General features: G+C 40.4%; 1 protein-coding gene across 1 annotated transcript in view; it reads left to right on the top strand.

Moving 5' to 3' along the window:
- Window positions 1–21,280, top strand: part of LOC124138153 (MAM and LDL-receptor class A domain-containing protein 2-like) — a 120,557-nt gene that overhangs the window by 61,634 nt on the left and 37,643 nt on the right. The window contains exons 98-126 of the mRNA XM_048386546.1: window positions 108–198; window positions 509–933; window positions 1,271–1,361; window positions 1,840–2,048; window positions 4,131–4,346; window positions 4,631–4,748; window positions 5,050–5,193; window positions 5,777–6,036; window positions 6,483–6,573; window positions 7,642–7,779; window positions 8,381–8,637; window positions 9,147–9,375; window positions 9,841–9,966; window positions 10,257–10,517; window positions 11,161–11,307; window positions 11,884–12,134; window positions 12,640–12,730; window positions 12,994–13,107; window positions 13,580–13,845; window positions 14,579–14,807; window positions 15,174–15,442; window positions 15,902–15,989; window positions 16,455–16,574; window positions 17,083–17,220; window positions 17,581–17,706; window positions 18,168–18,298; window positions 19,457–19,541; window positions 20,078–20,197; window positions 20,478–20,627. Coding sequence (XP_048242503.1) covers window positions 108–198; window positions 509–933; window positions 1,271–1,361; window positions 1,840–2,048; window positions 4,131–4,346; window positions 4,631–4,748; window positions 5,050–5,193; window positions 5,777–6,036; window positions 6,483–6,573; window positions 7,642–7,779; window positions 8,381–8,637; window positions 9,147–9,375; window positions 9,841–9,966; window positions 10,257–10,517; window positions 11,161–11,307; window positions 11,884–12,134; window positions 12,640–12,730; window positions 12,994–13,107; window positions 13,580–13,845; window positions 14,579–14,807; window positions 15,174–15,442; window positions 15,902–15,989; window positions 16,455–16,574; window positions 17,083–17,220; window positions 17,581–17,706; window positions 18,168–18,298; window positions 19,457–19,541; window positions 20,078–20,197; window positions 20,478–20,627 — 4,981 coding nt within the window. The remainder of the gene's footprint in view (window positions 1–107; window positions 199–508; window positions 934–1,270; window positions 1,362–1,839; window positions 2,049–4,130; window positions 4,347–4,630; window positions 4,749–5,049; window positions 5,194–5,776; window positions 6,037–6,482; window positions 6,574–7,641; window positions 7,780–8,380; window positions 8,638–9,146; window positions 9,376–9,840; window positions 9,967–10,256; window positions 10,518–11,160; window positions 11,308–11,883; window positions 12,135–12,639; window positions 12,731–12,993; window positions 13,108–13,579; window positions 13,846–14,578; window positions 14,808–15,173; window positions 15,443–15,901; window positions 15,990–16,454; window positions 16,575–17,082; window positions 17,221–17,580; window positions 17,707–18,167; window positions 18,299–19,456; window positions 19,542–20,077; window positions 20,198–20,477; window positions 20,628–21,280) is intronic.

The following is a 21,280-nucleotide window of genomic DNA, read 5'->3' as shown; positions in this document are numbered from 1 at the left end:
CTACCTACCCACCTACATTCCTTGTGTTCCTACTTGGCGTAAATAGTAGATACCCTATATGGATCCCCTGTTTTGGTTTGTAAGTACAGCTCAATGTGTTTTTGTAGATACTGTTTGAGGGTGTCAGAGGACTAAATTTCAAGGGGGACATTGCCATCGATGACATCAGAGCTGCTATGGGACCATGCCAATCAATAGGTAACTATGATAGCGGGATGATCATTGATTCAGTTGGGTAAACTGAAGTTAATTAAAACCACGTTCTAAAGTAGGTGACGCAAGTTGCACATCTGAAACTCAGGTAAATATAAACTACAAAATCAACACTGAAAGTACACTTTCACTTAAATGTGTTTACACGTTTCTTGGGATGATTTTCTTTAATTTGATTAAGTCCATCGGGTTTTCTAAACTGTTGACATTGATGTATACAATTCATCTGGAAACCATAACCATAACATGATAGAGGAGCTATCAAATCTACCCACCAATACTTATGATCCGACAGCCTCAAGCCACTCATGCAACTTCGAATCAGCAACTGTGTGTGGCTACACTCAGGACAAGACAGACGTGTTTGACTGGACCTGGCAACATGGGTCTACCTCCAGCTCCGGGACAGGTCCCACGACAGACCACACGACTGGCACACATTATGGCCACTACGTCTACATCGAAACCTCTGCACCGCGACGTCCCAACGACACAGCACGTCTGATCAGCCCCACCTACACATCTACCAACGGTCAGCCACGCTGCGTGCAGTTCTTCTACCATATGTACGGTAGCAATATCGGCACCTTTAATGTGTATAGTATTCCGGAAAATAACCCAACCAACAACTTAACTAATCCATCATGGACTAGGTCGTATAATCAAGGCAACAGATGGTTGAAGGCATTGGTTCCTGTCTACACGCCTGGAAATTTCAAGGTGAGTGAGAATTATTTTATGCCTCTTTGACACATATTCAGCGGTGTAAGACGACGACACCAGAGTGGATTTAAAGGTGTTTAGAGGGGGAAATTTAAACATATGCTTTCAAATTGGTTGTTCTTTTAAAGAGATAACTGAAGTGGACCAGACTTATGGATTGACTGATGTGTGATCTGTCTGTTTGTCTTTCCGTGATCGGTGCTCATGAAGTTTACGACTGGTTCATCTTGTCCAGACTCCATTACTTGGTATAATGTAGGTAGATAAATAGATGTACTGCAAACAGAGAGCTATTTACCTTACTCTCTGTGGTTTATTATTCTTCCTATCCTAGGTCGTCTTTGAAGGCATAGTTGGTACAAGCTTCCTGGGTGACATTGCCCTGGACGATGTTTTGGTCGGTCAGGGAGCATGCCCTAAATCAGGTAGGTTAAACCTCAGGTATTACTTGTGTCCAAAATTAAGTATTCATTCTTCATATTTTAAGTAGGAAGTAACATTTCTGAAAATTCTCCTATTTCCTTCAAGAAAATCATCCATTTTTTCTCAATATATATCAACAACTTACACGTGTGGCACGAAAGTTGCATATAACAAAGAACTGTTGTGATAGGGGGAAGTAAAGAGGCGGACATATGAAGTGTTGAGTCTCTAACATGATCCGCTGTTCTCGTTTGAGTCAAGATTTGCCACGGTGGTGATCCTTGGTCGTTTATATTAGCACAATCACAGTGCTCTTAGAATCAACGAAACAGTGAACATCTATATCATCCCTCTTTCAACATAAAGGTGAAACATGGTGATATAACTGAAATATTTTTAAACAGCATTACGCCCACTCAGTCACTCACTCACCCATCAAATAATCATATAGATAACCAAGCTTACTTTCCAAAATCACAGGATTCTGCGACTTCGAGCAAGACATGTGCACTTGGTCCAACACTCGTTATAACGACAATTTTGATTGGATGCGGTCAAAGGGTAGGACAACTAGCAGTATGACCGGTCCCAGCGTTGACCACACTCTTAGCAGTGGCGCCGGTTACTACATGTTCATGGAGGCCAGTTCACCTCGACTTCCTGGAGACCGGGCGCGTCTCATGAGCCAGGTGAGCCATAGAAGCACACACAATATATGATCTATTGACTTACCTGAATCAACTTCAAGTTCAACAACACTGGTGATTGTGTGTAAAACAATGGTTTGGTGAAAGCTCTTCCAGATGAAATTAAGTAAATTAAGTACTATTTCTTAGGGACCGACGATTCGATATTCTGGGGTGGAGAGGCTAGCATTTTTGTTTGAGACAGATTATTCTTTTGGTCATCACTTTTACTGAACTGAACTTAACTTTATTACACTCTGGCCGCTGTCAGCGCCATTAGAGGTACAGCATTGATACATCAACATAAACTTCCCTATATACAAATATACAAATATACAATATATATCAACCGATTTCCCGAGCAGTGGCTACAGTAAATAAGGATACAGGACAAGGTTCAGTTACGAGACATATTGATAGAGTTAAATAGCAGCATTGTCATTTTACAAAGAAAATGGATAGTTTTCTTGGTGTTACTATTCTTTTACTATTTTAAAGCGAATTCATTTTGTACACATTTTGGGAAATGTAAAAATATTTTCTAATTAGCTGTTTTCTCTCAATTGGAAATAGTGGACAGATAAAGCGATAGTGGAACTCATCACCTTAATCAAATGATTTAGTAAATGGACATTTTCTTTCAGTTAAAGGTATCTTTCTTCCTTCCATCTCCAAGTTTCAACTGGGAGCTCGAGATTGTGATTGGAGGTTCTAAATTTTAACAAGTCTCGCCAAATACTTACTTTTGTTTTAAAATAATGTTCGAAATTCAGAGATTCATTTTTTAACTCTGGTATACTTGGCTTCTTTGGAAGATGTATCTGGAGTGGCTTTCCACTATTGGAAATTGATATCATTTAATATGTTCTTAACCATATTTTTAAGATGATTTTGACTGAAAACTTTGTGATTGCCAAATGAAACTAAGGCTAAGATCATCAAAGATTTGTTTTGAAAAGGTTATCCATATATTTTTCCGTCTTTCAAATTAGTTATCCATATAAAATCGCTTGTTGATGAGTAAAGAAAATTTTGATGATTTTCTGGATAAGAGTTTTGCCCATAAAGAAACCATTCTGATCTTAACTACATATATTACAGAAGTTTACAATAAACCATATATAATTTGGGGTACTGGTCCTAAGTGATGTTAAATGTTTTTGGAAAGGTAGCTGGACATGTTCTATATAAGATAAAGTTTCGAGCCGCACGCTTCACATCCATATGGCAGAATCGGTAAGACCAAAATCGAAAAGTCGCAATTGGCAACCAACTGACAGACTAAATTTACGTCCTTGGGCCAAAACATAATACATTGATTGGGCTGCTTGCTCTAACAGATTTTGTTTTGTAATGATTAATTTAGAATTCTTCTGCAGGGTGATGCCTAGGTATTTGTAGGACCCAACATTTTCCAAAATATAGTTATAATCACGATTTTCCCTCCAAAATCCATTACTTTTGTTTTTAAAACATTAACCTAAAGCCTCCATCTATCACAATACTTATGAATAGATTCTAACATGGTTATCAAGTCCTGTATATTTGTTGTCATGAGGACTGTGTCTTCAGCATAAGTAGCTGTAACAACATACAATGTTACTCGGAAAGGAGGTGACTATCCTTGTCATAAGAGGCGACTAACGGGATCGCTGACTTGGTTGATACATGTCATCCAATGCTAATTGCGTGGACCGATGCTCATGATGTCAATCTCTCGATTATTACCGACCGCTGTCATATAGCTGGAATATTGCTGAGTGTGGCGTTAAACAACAAATAAACAAAACGAAAACGGAAAGGAGGAGGCAAGCAATTGTTTTAACCCACAATGCATTATTTTTCAGAATATCCAGCATGTCACCCCCCGCCTCTCTGAATAACCAAGGGTCCTTAACTGTCAGCACGCTCGAATTAAATCAAATGTTAAATGTATGCAATTCTACTCACGCGATATTAATGATCCGTTGATGACGTTGACACACACTGAACGTCAAGATCAACATCAATATCGTCAATGTGTTTGTTGGTTAGTGAATTCCTTAACTAAATTACGCCTTATATGATTGGTGTATCTGGTTGTAGACCTATCCTCCGGTCACTGGCGGCGCGTGTATGCAGTTTTGGTATCACATGTACGGCTCGGACATCGGCACGCTCAGAGTGAAAGTGTTGGTCAACAGCAGTCACGACTCAACAAGCACCGAGGCGACTTTGTGGGAGGTGAGCGGCGACTCTGGCGATCAATGGAATAACGGACAAGTGAACATCTCCAAGATCTACACCAGTAAACCCTATCAGGTATATATCACCACCTCGATCATCGTCGACAAGGATCCAGAGTTTCAGTTTGTATGTGTGTGTGTGTGTGTGTGTGTGGCTGGGGTGTTTCACATGTTCAGCTATTCAGTGTGGTGTGAGAGTTGGTGAGTGATACAAAGGTTTATGTTTAAGTTCAGCTTTATAAATCCTGATGGCAGAGTTCCAAAACATCTTTCAAAACAACTGGTAATATATATTTTTATGCCCGACCTTAGTATGTCGGACTATGCGCAGTCGACTACATTTTGTAACAATTCATCTAGATAATCATCGAGGGAGTAAGAGGGAAAGGTTACCATGGCGACATTGGCTTGGATGATATCAGCGTTACCAAAACCCCATGCCAGACTGTGCCGAGCTATGCACCACCATCAAGCCAAGGTAAATGCATGTTTTGAATTATACTTAGGACTTTTTCTTATATTCTTTCTTATCCTACAAATGATTTTCTTCCTCGTACCATTTCCGACAATATGTTTGAAGAACAGATGCTATCAACTTTCACTAAAATTCGACGAGACGGAAAAAGCCTCTGATTCTTGCTTTTAGTTTAAATACTTTATTATACACCATTTCAAAAACTGATTATTATGATTAAAATCAAAACACAATGTCATGCTTATAAATAAATGTTTCCCTTGCGCTGATTGGAGCCTCTAAGAATACCCATCATGTGTTTCAGTCTCAGGCAGTGCAATGTGCGGCTTTGACTCAAACAACATCTGCAGCTGGACCCAGAGTTTAGCGGACAACTTCAACTGGACACTCAACTCTGGACATACACCATCTTCAGGCACTGGACCTATCGGCGACCATTCTGGAATGGGTCAGACTCTGTTTTCACGATATCAACAATGGTGTAAAACTATTCAAGGATCATGCTATATAAACGTTTTTGAGTGCATTTGTGAGAACATAAGTCGAAGGTACCACAATGACCGTGCAATACTGCCGTAAAGATACCCACTGGTCATGGGTTCAAACCCTATATTTACCGCAACTATTATCATTCGAATTAAGCGCTAATATGGTACTCATTGATTTTACCAACGTGATAAATGTGAAGTAACCACTTTACGTTGTACCTTACTCGCAGATGATGCTGGACTACAGTGAGAACTAATTCAGAAATATTAATCATAGCTATGGTAAAACTCACACATCTGTGTGTATACTCCTTCTGACAGAATATACATGTTTCAGCATGGATAGAGATAGCATTGATTTTCAGCAATCCATGCTTGTCGTAAGAGTCGACTAAAGGGATTGGGTCGTCAGGCTGATGTCAGTCACTACATTGGCTGGTCCAGACTCAATTATCTGCAGACCGCTGCCATGTCCCTGGAATACTGCACTGTTAAACAAGAAACAAACAAGTAAACAAACAAATTAAATTTTCATACCTTTAGGGTCTTACCTTTACCTGGAGTCATCCTACCCAAGGAAGCCTGGCGACAAGGCTGTGCTGGTGTCCCCAGTGTTGCCCCCAACTGGCACCACCTACTACTGCTTTAATTTCTGGTACCACATGTATGGACCAAACATCGGCGCCCTCAATATTCGGGTAAACATCGGTGGACAACAGCTGTTGAAGTGGACCAAGTCCGGTACACAAGGAAACAGATGGCAACAAGGACATTTTAACATTATCAGCAAAACCAATTTCCAGGTATCTTTCGAAGATTTGTGTATATTTTGGTATACGTTTAACCCTATTTACGCTTGTCGGCATTTGATCTCAAGCTTTCAATATTAATTTGGTTCGTTTTTCGGATTTAGGATAATAATTGCCAGTTTGTATTAATGCATCATATAGATGAAATTTCACAGGAATCAAAGGAAGGAAGCAACGACCCATTTTTGGCCTACAATGCTATGTCTTCTGTTGGAAGTTAACACTCTCAGCCAACTGTCTTTATGATAATGTTTGACCTAGTATCCGTTCGTGGTGATACACCACAGTGTTGAAATATCACAGGGAACAAATTACCTGTAGCTCTGTTACCTTTTAGGGGAAATAATGTCTTCTTGATATGGACAGTGTGCCAACGATCTACACATGCGTAATGTTTTGTTACCGGCAGGTGACAGTTGAATAACTATTCCTTGTTTCAGATCTTTATTGAAGGAACAGTGGCGAATGGAGTCTTCGGTGACATCGCTATTGATGATCTAAGCATGGCTGCCAACGCCTGCCCTGGAACAAGTAAGAATTAGCGTGAATCACGATAGTAATTGTTGAAACGTCAAGTAATATGGAGTTGTAGTGCGGTTTGATCATAAACCAAGGCTACACGGATATAATTCTTTTGTACTTTTGAAATAGATATTCAATTAAGGATTGACTGTGTATTTTTTCGGTTCATTAAGGTATGAACCTCAATGAAACGAGGTTCATATGCGGATTCATACAGTTTGCACATCAGTTTTTCGATTCACACCTCAATGAACCGAAAAAATACACAGTCAATGCTTATAATTAAATTTGACAATGAAAATATGTTTATCAACTATAGTTAAACCAAAAACAGTTGTATATATCAAAGCAGACAAAAATAACGAGATTGATAAACATTCCAGGTGTAGGAATACATACTGTGGCGTGTTATGAATCAGGTGATTGTTTAATCTGTGCACATAACTTGACACGCCTACACCAGTCAGTAACCAAACAACGAAGAGTAGGATCAAAACAATGTTCATAGAACCTGTCAATCAAGGCAAGAGGCGAGAAGATCTGCAAGTCAGACTGTAACATACCGGAAGAAACATGTCCGGGAGAAAGCGGTGGTTTCAAAACATATGGTCAGTTACCACCAGATTCAAACATTACTTCCCTGAAAACTAGAAAACACACTTGGAAAAATGCTTGGTAGAAATGAAACCCGAAGACATGAAAGTTGTGGAACCGAGGTGAGCGGGAAAAAAACAGGCGACCGAGCATGGACGTTTGCCATTTCATTCCTTCTCGGCCTTCGGTTTCAAAGAGTAGTTTGGACAATGAATATATGTCGCTCAATGTCCTGTGCATGACAATACACGTGAGCAGAAGGGATTACCCTCGACTGTAATATTGGGATTCCCAGACATTCCACAGTAATAAAGTAGTGCCCCTCGGCGGGCGTGGCTTAATTTTTTACATTCATTGGGAAATGAATGCAATAACACGACACTGACCAATTCAGCTAATCAGAATGCAGGAATTTCAATGAACGTAACGAAAATTTTAATTATTTTACTTCGATGGTTTCGTCAATGAAGTTCTTTACTACAGAACTGTGCGACTTTGAGATTGACACCTGCGGCTACACACAAGATAAAACGGACAACTTTGATTGGCTGAGACATTCACAGGGAACGACGAGTTTTGCAACAGGGCCGAGCGTAGATCACACGGAAGGAACAGCTGGTGGTAGGAATATGATGTTATTTAGATGTTGAAACGTTATAAGAGATTCAAACATTATGAATCGACAAAAATGGAATAAGTAACTTTTATATGTACACGTGTTATCCAAACTTATTTAGGATATCTTCTCCATGTGATACGCCTGAATGCGTGAATAAAGGCAGGATACATGTACCACATCAATATGGTAGGGATTGGAGAGATTTTATATCTACGTACATGTTTCTCATAACCATAAGGATATAGTGATTGTTACAAAGGTATAAACAAAGACTGGAAAAGTGTTTTGTTTTTGTTTGTTTTTTGCATATTTTTATATGACACATGATCAAAAATTATATCTATACTATGAAGGACATATATTTGTTTGATTTTTTTCACCTAAAACCGTCTATAAACATCAGACACTTCCTACATTCTAAAGTCACATTCTGATCCAATGGCAATCTGCACTTTCAACCTTTCAGTTTATCAAAGAGCAAATTTGCAAAGTCGCGAGAACAAAATATCCATAACATTATCCCAAACCATATCGGACCTTGAAAAAGTGTGATTTTAAGCATTACATGTAAAAGTTAAGATGGAAATAAACAATATATTTCAGGTTACTACATGTATATTGAGGCCTCAGCTCCACGCTTACCACACGACAAGGCAAGAATGGTCTCCCCAGCATACCAGCAGACATCCGCAGAGTGCCTGCAGTTCTACTACCATATGCACGGCAACACCATGGGCAGCCTCAACGTCTACGTCTCTGTCAACGGCAACAGGGGCAGCCCCGTGTGGACACGGAGTGGTGAACAGGGAAACAAGTGGATTCTTGGAGAAGTGACCGTCAAGGCATCCACTAAATATCAGGTAAACAACATGTTTTATTACTTGGATCACAAACTACGATAAATGGGCACCTGTTGACAAAGCAGTTCTCTTTCATTCATTGAATCATAAATAATGCCAAGTGCCTTTCTATTTTGAGAGAACTTTTTTCATATGTTTATTACTGTCTGGATTAAAAGTCTATTAGTTACATGTGTATCATGTCCCCTGGCTTAATGTGGGAACAAAACCAAACGTGACACATATGGTGTTAGTGTTTACAACTGTGTTTAAATCCAGAAGCTCAGGTACGCTGATGACAGCTCAATGATCATATTTGGAGTGGGTCTTGAATTTAAACCCATGATTATAGCAGCCTGGTACATGTAGGGGGTGCAACTCTGCACGGTGACTTGTAATACGTAGGCCCATGACGATCCATGCCGCCAGATGTTAAGGGTTTAAGATATGAAGATCACCCAGACCAAATACATATTGTTCCAGAAATACTTATATCCGAGTACACATTACTTTTTTGTTTGCTTACAAAGGTGGTGTTCGAAGGTGTTCGAGGAAGCAGCTACTACAGCGACATTGGTCTCGACGACATCTACATCGACAATGCGGCATGTCCGACGCCTGGCTCTTGTGACTTTGAAACTGGACTCTGTGCCTTTACAAATATTCAAGGGGATGATTTTGATTGGACACGTGCTAAGGGTGCTACCCAATCGTATTATACCGGTCCTTCCACTGACCACACCACAAACTCTGTGAATGGTGAGAGTACGACTTTCCACACAACTATTTCATTTATATATCTGATGTTAGAGGAATGTTTTTTCCCTTGGGTCCCCATATCACTTTACATTCCGACAACCCTTTGAGGATTCTGGTTAGAACTGCTCTCCAGCAACATATGATGATCGTAAGATGGCATGGCTGACATTGTATCAATCACTAGATTATCTAGTCAAGGCCCGATTATTTACAGCCGTCTGTCATGTAGGTGGAATATTGCTGACAGCGGCGTTAAACAACATAAAACACACTTTGAGTAAGCTTTTCAGTCCTTTTACACAGCTGTGAGTCGGTATTCATAATTTGCCCTATCTATTACGTGAAGTATATCAGATCCATATCCGATATTCTATGTCTTAAAATTACTTCAGACACTGGGAGTACTCTTACCCAGGATCACCACCTGGCAAACTACCCTCATTATTAACACATCATTATTTTCAGGCTACTACATGTTCATTGAATCCAGTTCCCCAATGGTGACGGGTGAAAAGGCGTGGCTTCTTAGTGAGAAGTTGCCAGCTACAACAGGCTCTTGTCTCACTTTCTACTACAACATGAACGGAGCAGGCATGTACAGTCGTGTTTTCTCTAACTGACTGCATAATGAAATACTACTGACAGGCCTTCAAACATGTTGAGATGTCAATATTATACTCCAGATATGAAATATCAATGTCATTTCCTCAAATAATATAAATATACCAGTAGATACTATTAAGTTTGAGTATTAACGGACCGCTCACGTGCGCATCTGAATATTTATGTATGTGCCTGCAGATGACTATACTCACACAAATGACTTAAGTGGACACTTCAAGGTCTTACCGTGTACTCTTCATGTACCATCTGTTTTCAAGGTATGGGAACTTTATCCGTGTACCAACTGGGCACGTTGTCAAACAAGACCATCTTCAGTGTCACTGGGAACAAAGGCAATGTCTGGCTGCAAGATCGGGTAACTCTCACCTCAAACACTCCCTATCGGTTCATGTTTGAGGGCAAAAAGGGAGTAAACTACACAAGCGACATGGCCATTGACGACGTCAGCCTGCTAGTCGGAAATTGTGCCTCTCAGACGACACCAGGACCCTCGACAGTCCAGCCTGTGTCCACCACAGGTGAGAGGCCAGACTGCTGCTTATAGAGCGAGATCCCGTCAGGCATTGACACTTAATAGACTAGAGGTGGGGTGGATTGGGACGGATTGGTCAACTGTTTTGGTCTGCAAAAAGCATATTTATTTCTAAAAGAAGTGGCCAATATCTTTTTTGACAAGTTTTTTTTCAGGACACGCTGCGTGTCCAGCGAAATTGATTATTCTTTACTAGATAAAAAATGAGGTTAACTGAATTAATTTCAGACAATCATAATAAGGTTTTTGATTTCAATAAGACATTTGTAAAGTATGGTACAATGTCAATGAGATGAAGAGACAATGGTACCATTAACAATTAATAATTACTAATAATAACATGAATAATACTCGTCTCGCCCGTACTTGACTCTGATGCGGGCATGAGATGTGTGGTGAGAACAACATAGGTTTAAGACGTGTTCATAATATTGTAAATAAAACCACCTTTAGCAGAAACCTAATGGGCACTATGGTCCATTATTGTAATCTCAAAAACATGATAACTCGAATCTATGGTCCCAAGAGCTTCGGAATGTCATTATTTTGGGTCAATAATTGTTGTTGAACCTTTGGAGAGAATACTCCATTGACAGGGAATCCCTATACAACAGCTGTTCTGTTTGCAGCTCCACTTTACAGCTGCGACTTCGAGCATGGCTCTTGTGGATGGTCGCAAAGTTACACTGACTCATTCGACTGGACGCTCCACCAAGGCTCCACCGGAAGTGTAGGAACTGGACCAAGCTTTGACCACACAACGATGAGCACACAAGGTAGCCCCTAATGCGTATGGATTGCTGTAACGTGTACTTTCAGGTCCAAAGGACTTTTAAGACCAATTCGATCTATCCAACATATACTGCTCACATAGACAGTAATGTGTATTATCACTATTTTGGGATTATAGTGTGTTTTGTCATAACCAACATTTCGCTTTATCCATCTTTGTTATATTCAGTGTACATCCAATATGTGAGTAGTGCATATACAATAAAACTGAGTGTCTGTAATACTTCATTGCAAACGTAGTATTACAGTGGCATCATACAGACCTGAAACACCAGGTACCTCGTAAGAGTTCATCAAATACCATTTAAAGAAACCGTCTCATGCTCCTTCAGAAGTATTGTCCTCTGATAACGCTGGACTTTTGTCCAATCCTACTGCTCCTTGATCTGGTAGGGGAGAACAGGTATTGGTGCAAACAGTTAATTCTCACTGACTTAAGAACTGGTTCATAGATCCGAATAATGACGGTTTCTTGTATCAAATTTCCTTTTGTTTAAGATGTCCTAGGGTGGAATGGCACACCCACATGTTCAAACTTATTTTACCCTCATATTATTTAGGCCACTACATCTACATCGAAGCGTCGGGGAAGCAGCCAAACGCATCAGCCGCCTTTGTAAGCCCAACGTTCACAACAACAGGTCCGACGTGCGTCACGTTCTGGTACCACATGTACGGTTACCATGTCAACCGTCTTGGAGTCTATCTGCAGAGCACCGGCAAGTTTCAACAACAGTGGACCAAAATCGGTACCCAGGGAAATCAGTGGAAATATGCTGAGGTGGAAATAGGAGCAGTCATTAATACCCAGGTGGGTCAACATTACACTTGTTCAATATGCATACAGCACTGATTATGTTAGCTCGTCCCTTAGATTCATTTAACTCGTTATTTTAAGTTGATTTCATAGAGTTGATACATTGTGGAGTTGTAGTGGTTCCATTCATTTCCTCCTTTTGACCGACCCGATTTTTTGCATTGATAAATTGATTGATAAATATTCTTATATTCTGAATCTGTAAATTTACTAATATCCACTTGAGAAGGAAGGGTCCTTTGTGGCCAAGCCGTCTCTGTGCAGTGTTGCGTCCCTTGGGCTCGCGAGAAACCTATGATCAAGGATTCAAATCTCGCTATGCCCTGAATATATGTATACCCGTGCACGTGGATTTCACCAAAACGGTAAAGCCTTCCATCACCTCTAGCTTTCCTCACACATCAATTTGACACCTGTGATATGTCGTAAATTCTGTTCAAAGCAGCTTTAACCCAAACGCATTGACACCCATTTTTGTATTTTCTATTGCATATTCCAGGTTGTGTTTCAAGCCCTGCGTGGTATCGGCTACCAAGGAGATATTGCCTTAGATGACCTCAAGATTCTCAACGGAGCCTGTCCTGCGCCATGTATGTTTATACGTAATAGACAAAACCAACTTCTTGTTCCTGACACTCTGTATACCAGTTCCTGTCATTTTGTAACCAAACTGTTTAAAAGACCTGCGATATAACTGAAATACTGTTCAAAAGAGGTTACACCACTTGGTAAACGTCTATGACCTGATGCACTTACGGCCCGCTTCCACTGGCACACAGTGATGTAACTTACACGTTGTGCTAATAAGATACACATTGAAGTAGAAATTACCATAACACATACTATGTTTTAGCATACTGTGACTTCGAAGACATTAAACTGTGCGGCTACACCCTGACCAGCACTGATTGGTCAAGAACACAAGGGACTGGACCAGTCAAAGACCACACATATGGAACAAGCCAAGGTTATCTTTAATTAAAGTGTTCTTGCGATAATAATGATAATCAACCAGTCGCTATGTGGCTAACCATTTATGCCATACATAGCCAATTGTAATGTTATGGACAACAGTATTTCCATTAGTCAGCTATGGTTATGCACAAGACCCTGTCGCCAAATCGGTCGTAGATAATGTCATGTTAAGAAATTTGGATTACAGTGTGCCCATTGACCAACACGTGTCTTCAGAGACGACGCAAACAGAGATGGGTGGTTACTATGTGTGACCTGGATTTTCGCGTGCCGTCATGCCCCAACCATGCTATTGATATCTATTGAAGTTCACTTGGCCATATCCCTACTCCTGTGAAGACCTCCAAGGTGGAATAGCGTCCTGATATATTGGCGTAAAAGCCGACTTAGGGGGACTGGGGTTGTTGCAATGGTTGAAGGTGTCATGGGACACATCGTTACCCATTCAATTCATCTCATTTCAGGGCATTATATGTATATCTCCCCCAATCCTGCCACAATGAAAGTAACGAAGGCCCAGATGTACAGCAAGCAGTACCCTCCACCACCCAATGGCCAGTGCGTCTCATTCTGGTATATCATGAGTGGTCGTAATGGCGGTACCTTCAACCTGTACGCCAAGCAGGAGAGCGACAAGACCCTGGCCAAGCCCAAGTGGAGTCTGTACGGAGACCAGGGCAACAGGTGGAAGCTTGCTAGGATTGATGTCACTGCACAAGAGAAATACCAGGTTAGACATAGATAGATGACTAATTACACAGAGGGATGGGACACAGTTTGCCTATTGAGTTCTGAGTAAGTTGTTTTTGATATGAGTGAGAGAGTGAAGAGTGGTTTTTATGCCGGTTTTATCAAGATTCCAGCAATTTCAGGTTCGGGACAACAGAGCTGGACTTCATACGATGATGAATTGAAACCCATTACTCTGACACAACGTGATATCACTAAAATACTGTCATAAAACAATGTCACTCATTTAAGAGCACCCCTGGGTGCATATTGTTTATATCAAGTCATTTGAAATAGGATTGTTCACATAAATTGATTAGGAAGTAATCATATTCCGATCTAAAACATGTTTGGCTGACCCAGTAGTTTTTATGTTTGCTCCAATTTGTGAAGTGTGACCTTGTAGAATCTACATTCATCTGTTACCCTTCCTCGATGAGCCTGTATTGAAATGGTGACGCTATTGAAACCAAGCCAAACTAGCTCTGAAATTACAAAAGTTCCTGAATGACATAATAAAGTATCAATAATTGTTGTTATATTTACTGGGCGGCCTAGTGATTAAAGCGTTCACTCGGCACGCCGAACACCCAGGTTTGATTCCCGACATGGGTACAATGTGTGAAGCCCATTTCTGGTGTCACCCGCCGTGATGTTGCTGGAGTATTGCTAAATGGCGCGTAAAACCATACTCACTCACTCTGTCATATTTACTGCATGTTTACGTATTTCAGCTCGTGTTTGAGGCAATTCAGGGCAGTGGCACAGGAACTTTCATTGCCCTTGACGACATCAGCGTGTCCAGCGCTTCCTGCGCCTCCGTTGCCTCCTGCGACTTCGAAAACAGTTTTTGCAGCTGGATGCAGTCCAAGTCAGATGATTTTGACTGGACAAGGCGTCGGGGGAGCACACCGTCCTCCTTTACCGGACCCATGACTGACCACACACTCGGAAGTAGCACAGGTAGGCTCCCCTCAGCCTCAGTGTCTTTCTAAGTTACTAAACGTCTTTGTTGGGGACCTTCAATGCTTAAGGTGACATACATTTATTTCGCTGAAAGGGAGAGCTAAACACTATTCACTGAACGATTTTTGTTTGATTAAACTTGAGCATAATGTACCATCTATCAACAGGGTATCAGACAGGGTAGCCTACTATCGTAGATTCGTTCCTCTCCATGGGTACACTGTCTGTTTGTTGTTGGTAGTTTATCGCCACAATAGGCCATATTCCACCTATATGACGTGTACACTGTGTAAAGTCTATGCCTGGTGTCCCCCGCCCTCATACAGCTGGAATGTTGCTAAAAGCAATACACGTTTTTTTCAGGTTACTACGCCTTTATTGAATCCAGTTCCCCAAACAAGGCAGGCGACATCGCCACCCTCCAGTCCCAGATCATCCCAATGAACAGTGCAGTGCCTAACTATTGTCTCAGCTTCTGGTACGACATGAACGGTGCCTCCATCGGCAGCCTCAACGTCTCCCTCCAGTACCCTCAGTCTCAGCCTCAGATGATCTGGTCGCTTAGTGGTGCCCAAGGCAACAAGTGGCAACAAGCTTTTGCCAGGATAGACAACCCATATGACAACTTCGAGGTAAACCGCATAATGTTATTGAAATGATTTAAATATTATGCTGTAAGTGAGCGTATGAGTTGGGTTTGACCTCACTATGCATGTGCGATCATAGTGTATGTCTGTGTCCGTCCTGGTGACGGATTAGTCAAAAGTGTAAGTTTGGGGTTTTTTTTGGCCAGATCGATGCGATTTTGAAGATATATTTTTAACTATACAGAAATACTTAACTTATCATAAAGCTCTTGCAGGTGCACTACAATTGAAGATTTTCACCATCAACTGCCCATGCACAAAATGCACAGGATACACAGTTACATGCTTTCTCCTCAGTCAGAATCAGGGATCTAATTAGCATCACATCTTATCTTCGAACACAATAAGCTTAAAAAAAAAGGTAAATATAGACAGGTCTCTGATTTTAAATTCCACATCAGCACATGTTGAACAATATCTGATGATATGTCAACTTTTTTCCAGTTGTATATTTCTGCATCTGTGGGCTCCAGCTATACGGGAGACATCGCCATTGACGACCTTAACCTTATCACCGACTCCTGTGACAGCGGTGTGTACTTTAACACTATGGACAAAATATATTAAGATATATCTGTGCATACCTGACATGTATTTGAAATAAGCATAATGAAGCTGTCACAAGAATTACATTGTTAGACGTGAGCGTCGCAAGAGCACCAACGTCTATGTTTCAATGTCGACACGTTACTTGGGGCATGAGGTGTTGAATATTATTTTTTTCATTATGGTCAACTGAAAGCTTTGTTGGTAACATGTTCTCTTGTCGATGAAGACCTGGTTCAACTTCAACGTTTATACAATGTGTGAAGCCCTTGATATATAATAAGATGTGTTTGTGTATTTACTTTATGGTATCATGTAGGCATCCACATATCATGATATATCATATCAAGTGTTCTGTCACAAGAAGTAAACCATATCATTATGTTATGTTTTGGCGACGATACATTTTCTTGAAACTTAAATATCATATGTTATATAAAATATGTTGCAGCTCAAAAAGGGGCAAATGGCACCTTCTTCTGCCAGGACACCGCCAACACAAGCGTCCCTCTGTCGAACGTTTGCAATTTCATCCGTGACTGTCCAAACGGAAACGACGAATTACAGTGTGGTAAGAAACAACTGAAATCGGTTTTCTCTTGGTGTTTGTAAATTATTGATTTTTTGTCACTGTATTGTGCACGCATCAGTGAACGAGCTGCGACAGAGAGAAGGTGGAGAGGTGACGATGGGTGCGTGACCCGTGAGAGTGGTCATCGCTCTGTGCTGCACTACATTGAAACAAGGGTGTATATCTTCTATCATGTTCTCTCTGTTCACCAAACAGTACATGGGTACCGAGTAGAATTTGTTGGTAATTTGAATTCAAAAATATAATAACGCCTGACAGATAGCTTGGCTTGTATACTGAATCTGAGAATGCAATATAAACTATATAAACAGTGGAGACAATAACGGGGACGAGCAATGTCATGTCAGTAGCCTTTCACTTGATATGTGGACTGATTCTACGCTATGACAAAAGTACCCAAGACAATTTGTGACTTTCTTGAGAAAATCATGAACATCACCTTCACACATGCTGGGCGACTTATGGTTATACTATTGCCTCTGTTCAGGTGACTGTGGATTTGAGGGCACTTACTGCACTTGGACAGATGATAGTCAAGGAAGCTTCCAATGGACCCTGGGACAAAATGAAACCAGGACGTCAAACACTGGTCCCAGCTTTGACCACACCTATAACAGCCCTAAAGGTAAGCGGTCAGATTCAAGCAATTACATACATTTTTTCCTACCTCTGATCTGACAGACACACCTTACTACGTACGTCATGATGTTAAATAACATATTTCCTGACATATGTGTAGGTCACTGTGTAGAGGAGGCAGTATTTTACACAAAAAGGTTCAGCTGATCGCTTGGCATCTGGAGTTAGTTCCCCCCCTTTCGAAAATGGCGATATTTTGGTGAGGCTCTACAAGTTGGCTGATTGGCTGTTATTGTACTTGGGTCGTTATTCATGGTTTCAGCCATTGGTGTTTGGGCACCAGCCTCAATTACTGACACATTAGGTCACCATGGAAATAATGTTCGTGTGTTGTTTGATGTTGCAGGCACGTACCTGTATGTTGACGCAAGCTACGGCACAAGGAGCAGTGTAGCAGAGTTGGTTGGCCCCAAGCTGGGTGCCTCCAGTTCCACCTGTCAGATGTCCTTCTGGTACTTCATGTATGGAGCAGGTGGGTGGACATCCTCACACAATTACTTTACGTTCACACAATGCTTGGTCAGTGAAGATCTCTTTGCCTTTGGCGGTTACATATTTTTTATTTCTTTCGTTTTATGTGACATATATAAGAAAAACTATGAATATCCCTAAGGATGAGGCGTTCCAACTTCACCGACCAGACGGAGATAAAGGTTCCCAATTAAATCAAAATAGTTGCTGCATATAATGACATTTGCAAGTTGATGTTATGCACAAGGACTTCTTTGAATGGCATGTACAAGTTGGTGTGTTGAGATAGGTCAAGTTATCATGGATAAACTCCTTTAGGTGTTGTATAGTTGGTTATCTCTAACTTGTCCCCCTCTTTCAAAAGGTTATGCTGTGAAAGAAAAGCTGTATATTTTCCTGTGTATGCATTAGAACGGATGTCAATAACACAATAAAGTTCCACGTTTGAACATTTTTTCCAAGGTATTGGCACACTGAATGTGGCAGCCCGGGCAGACAACAGAGACACCGTACTGTGGGAGAGACACGGGAACCAGGCTAAAAAGTGGCTCAATGGAATAATTGACATCGGAAGGATATCTACCTCATTCAACGTAAGCTTTACAGTAGAACCCTGTATAAATAGGCAGCATCGTTCCTATATAGTCGTCTTGGCTATCACGTTTCCTAATAAAAACACCATTATGACAATTAACTATTCATATAATTGATATCTTGGATTGTTCGTGGCTGTATCCTCTAGGAGGTTAAAGTAGTGTAAAATTATTGTCCCCCTGAGAGGGTATAGTAAGTCCATATCATTCAAAGTATGTTATTCCTACTATGCTTTTAAGCGTAGAATATATGTTCTCTTAATTTGGCTAAATTTGTAAAAAATCGCCAATACCTGAAGGGAGGATGTTAACCCGGCTTGGGTCCATGCAGGAAGCTTAAGTACTGTACGTCCCCATGGTCCCTAGTGTGGTGATCTACCTTCAGTTGCTGGCGATCTATAGCTCGTTTTTATAATGTAATGTTATGTATAGTGCTATTGATTTTATGATTACAAACTAGTTTTAAATATATTTCTGTGATAAGTCTAGTTATTTTATTGTCCTTCGTTGGCAGGTATTTATGTAAGTCCCTATGTATTTATTATGTTTAACCTTTGATAGTCTCTGATGGCTGAAATATTGCCGATGTGACTTAAACTTTTATCTCACTCACTCACTATTCAAAGAAAAATATTGCTGACTTTAAAAGGACGTAACATTTACTGATTTCGAGACGAACTTGATTTAGTGATAAAGGCAGAATAATGTTTTAGGTCAGTTCTATTAACAAATTCTCTGAAAGGGGTAGCTGAACAATTGTTCTTTATTTAACAACGTATTGGGATATCGTCAGAACATTCCGCATGTCCAAGTGTGTAAAATTTTCAAATCTGAGGGGATTTTTTTTCAAGCGTTTTCCCGAATAAATTATTTTTTCTCTCAGCCACCCCACTCCTCAAGAATAATAACTCCCTGACTTGAGTCGTTTTTATTTCTAAAATTTGTTGTTGCAAAAGTGGAGTTTATATATCAGGACTAACTTTCAAATTGTTTTTAGAATAATTTCGTATTGATGTGAACGTTGAATATGATCAAATCGAATTTCCATGTTATGCGCTTGTACAAATAAATAATATCAACAAGAGGATATGAATTTTTTTGTTCAAGAATAGTATATATATACGTTTGAAGTGTCATGAGTGTATCTTTGTGTTAAAGATCGTCATCCAAGGCAGCAGAACATTCAGTGTGCTGGGCGACATCGCTATCGACGACGTCCAATTCATCAACTGCAACTTCCCTCGTATGTCTCTGAATCATGTTGAAATTAAAACCCAATCAATGATCTGTTTATGATAGTGTTGTGCTTGATTTAATCCTACCTGTGTGTTCTATAAATAGATACACTTTGCAGATAGATGCTATTTTAGTACAATTATGTAAAAAATAATTCAGAATATTTGAAGCAACGTTTTTTATACGTTGCAATACAATTGATCACACTGAATCATTAAAATCATGTTGTGGGTGGCCGGAAAGTATAAGTTCAAATATTAGCACTATGTAGCTTATCTCCAGGCATAGGTAGTATCAGAACTCATTATTATTATATTGTCTAGCGTGACCTCCGGTATCCACTGGTCGTAGGTTCGAATCCACAATTGCTCAAGTTATGATCCTGCGCAGGCACCATTCACGAGGATGTTGTCAACAAAGTGATAAAAGGCCAAGACTTGCATCACTTTCATCTCTCACCAAACGACACAAAGTTGTTTGACGAAAATAATTCGAAGTTAATACACAAAGCTTACTCACGCAATGATTTCGTTGATTACACAGCTGTTCAACCAACCTGTAGCGGAAGTCAGTTCAGATGCAAGAGGGGTGCATGTGTACCAAACTCCGACCGCTGCGACTTCTCTGACGACTGCGGAGACGGTAGTGACGAAACCCAATGTAGTGAGTAGCTGAAATAACTCTGTAACCTGAGTAACCAGTGCAATAAGTCAAGAGCCAGGTCACACCCAGGCAACATCCAGGCTAGATATACATAGCATTCATAATTTACATTACGCAGATGACACTCGGTAAACAATGTACTAGAGGCAGGATGTCCACGTGTATTCCAGCTAGCTTCCCGCCACTGCCTTTACAATAAGGCAGATAGAGAAAAACAGATAACAGAAATGACCCTCTTGATAACAATGTACTAGAGGCAATATGTCCACATGTATTCCAGCAAGCTACCCGGCACGGTGTGACTTTGAAACCAGCCTCTGCAGCTGGACACAGGATAAGGGAGACAACTTCGACTGGACGAGATCCAACGGTCAGACAAGCTCAGTTGAAACCGGACCATCACGTGACCACACCAGAGGAACATCTCTTGGTAAACAGATTAACGTTTGTTCCCAACCGGTAGAGACAGTCACTGTCATTGAGTGATGTTGTGACTGCAGTGTTCATTTACATATTGGTAATTTAAAATTGTGCAGTGGAATAAACACAGTATTCCAGTGTAAAAGTTGGAACAGTGGAACAGGTTGGTTGGGTAGTGGTTAAAGCATTCCCTTGTCTCGTCACGCCAAAGTTACATGTTCATCTCCCAACAGGGGTACAATGCATAAAGCCTTTTTTTTGGTATCATCCTATGAGATATTGCTGTAATATTGCTAAAAGCGAAATATAACCTTAATTCTTTGATACTTGTCCTACTTTATTAGTGAGAGAGTTTGGTTTTGGAAATATACGCGGGTCTTCAGCTCATTGTAATTGAATTTTACATTTTTTGTATATGCTGAACTTCCCAAAACGTATTGTTCCTTACGTCTATATGGATACAGAAGGACATAAGTCAGTTTCTTTTATTAACTTGCCGACACTACTCCCAATGTGAACAATTACTTCGTGGTAAACTCGTCGTGTACATTAGTACACGTTAAAAAAATATGGAAATTCTTTTGTATATGTGTTTTTCAAAATGGACCTGAAGCACTGCTTTGAATGAGTGTTTAAATATTTAATGTTAGATGTGAAACGAGT

The sequence above is a fragment of the Haliotis rufescens genome, unplaced genomic scaffold (assembly GCF_023055435.1).
Source record: "Haliotis rufescens isolate VD_foot unplaced genomic scaffold, xgHalRufe1.0.p SCAF_6, whole genome shotgun sequence".
NCBI lineage: Eukaryota > Metazoa > Mollusca > Gastropoda > Lepetellida > Haliotidae > Haliotis > Haliotis rufescens.
This window is presented reverse-complemented; position numbering and strand designations above follow the sequence as displayed.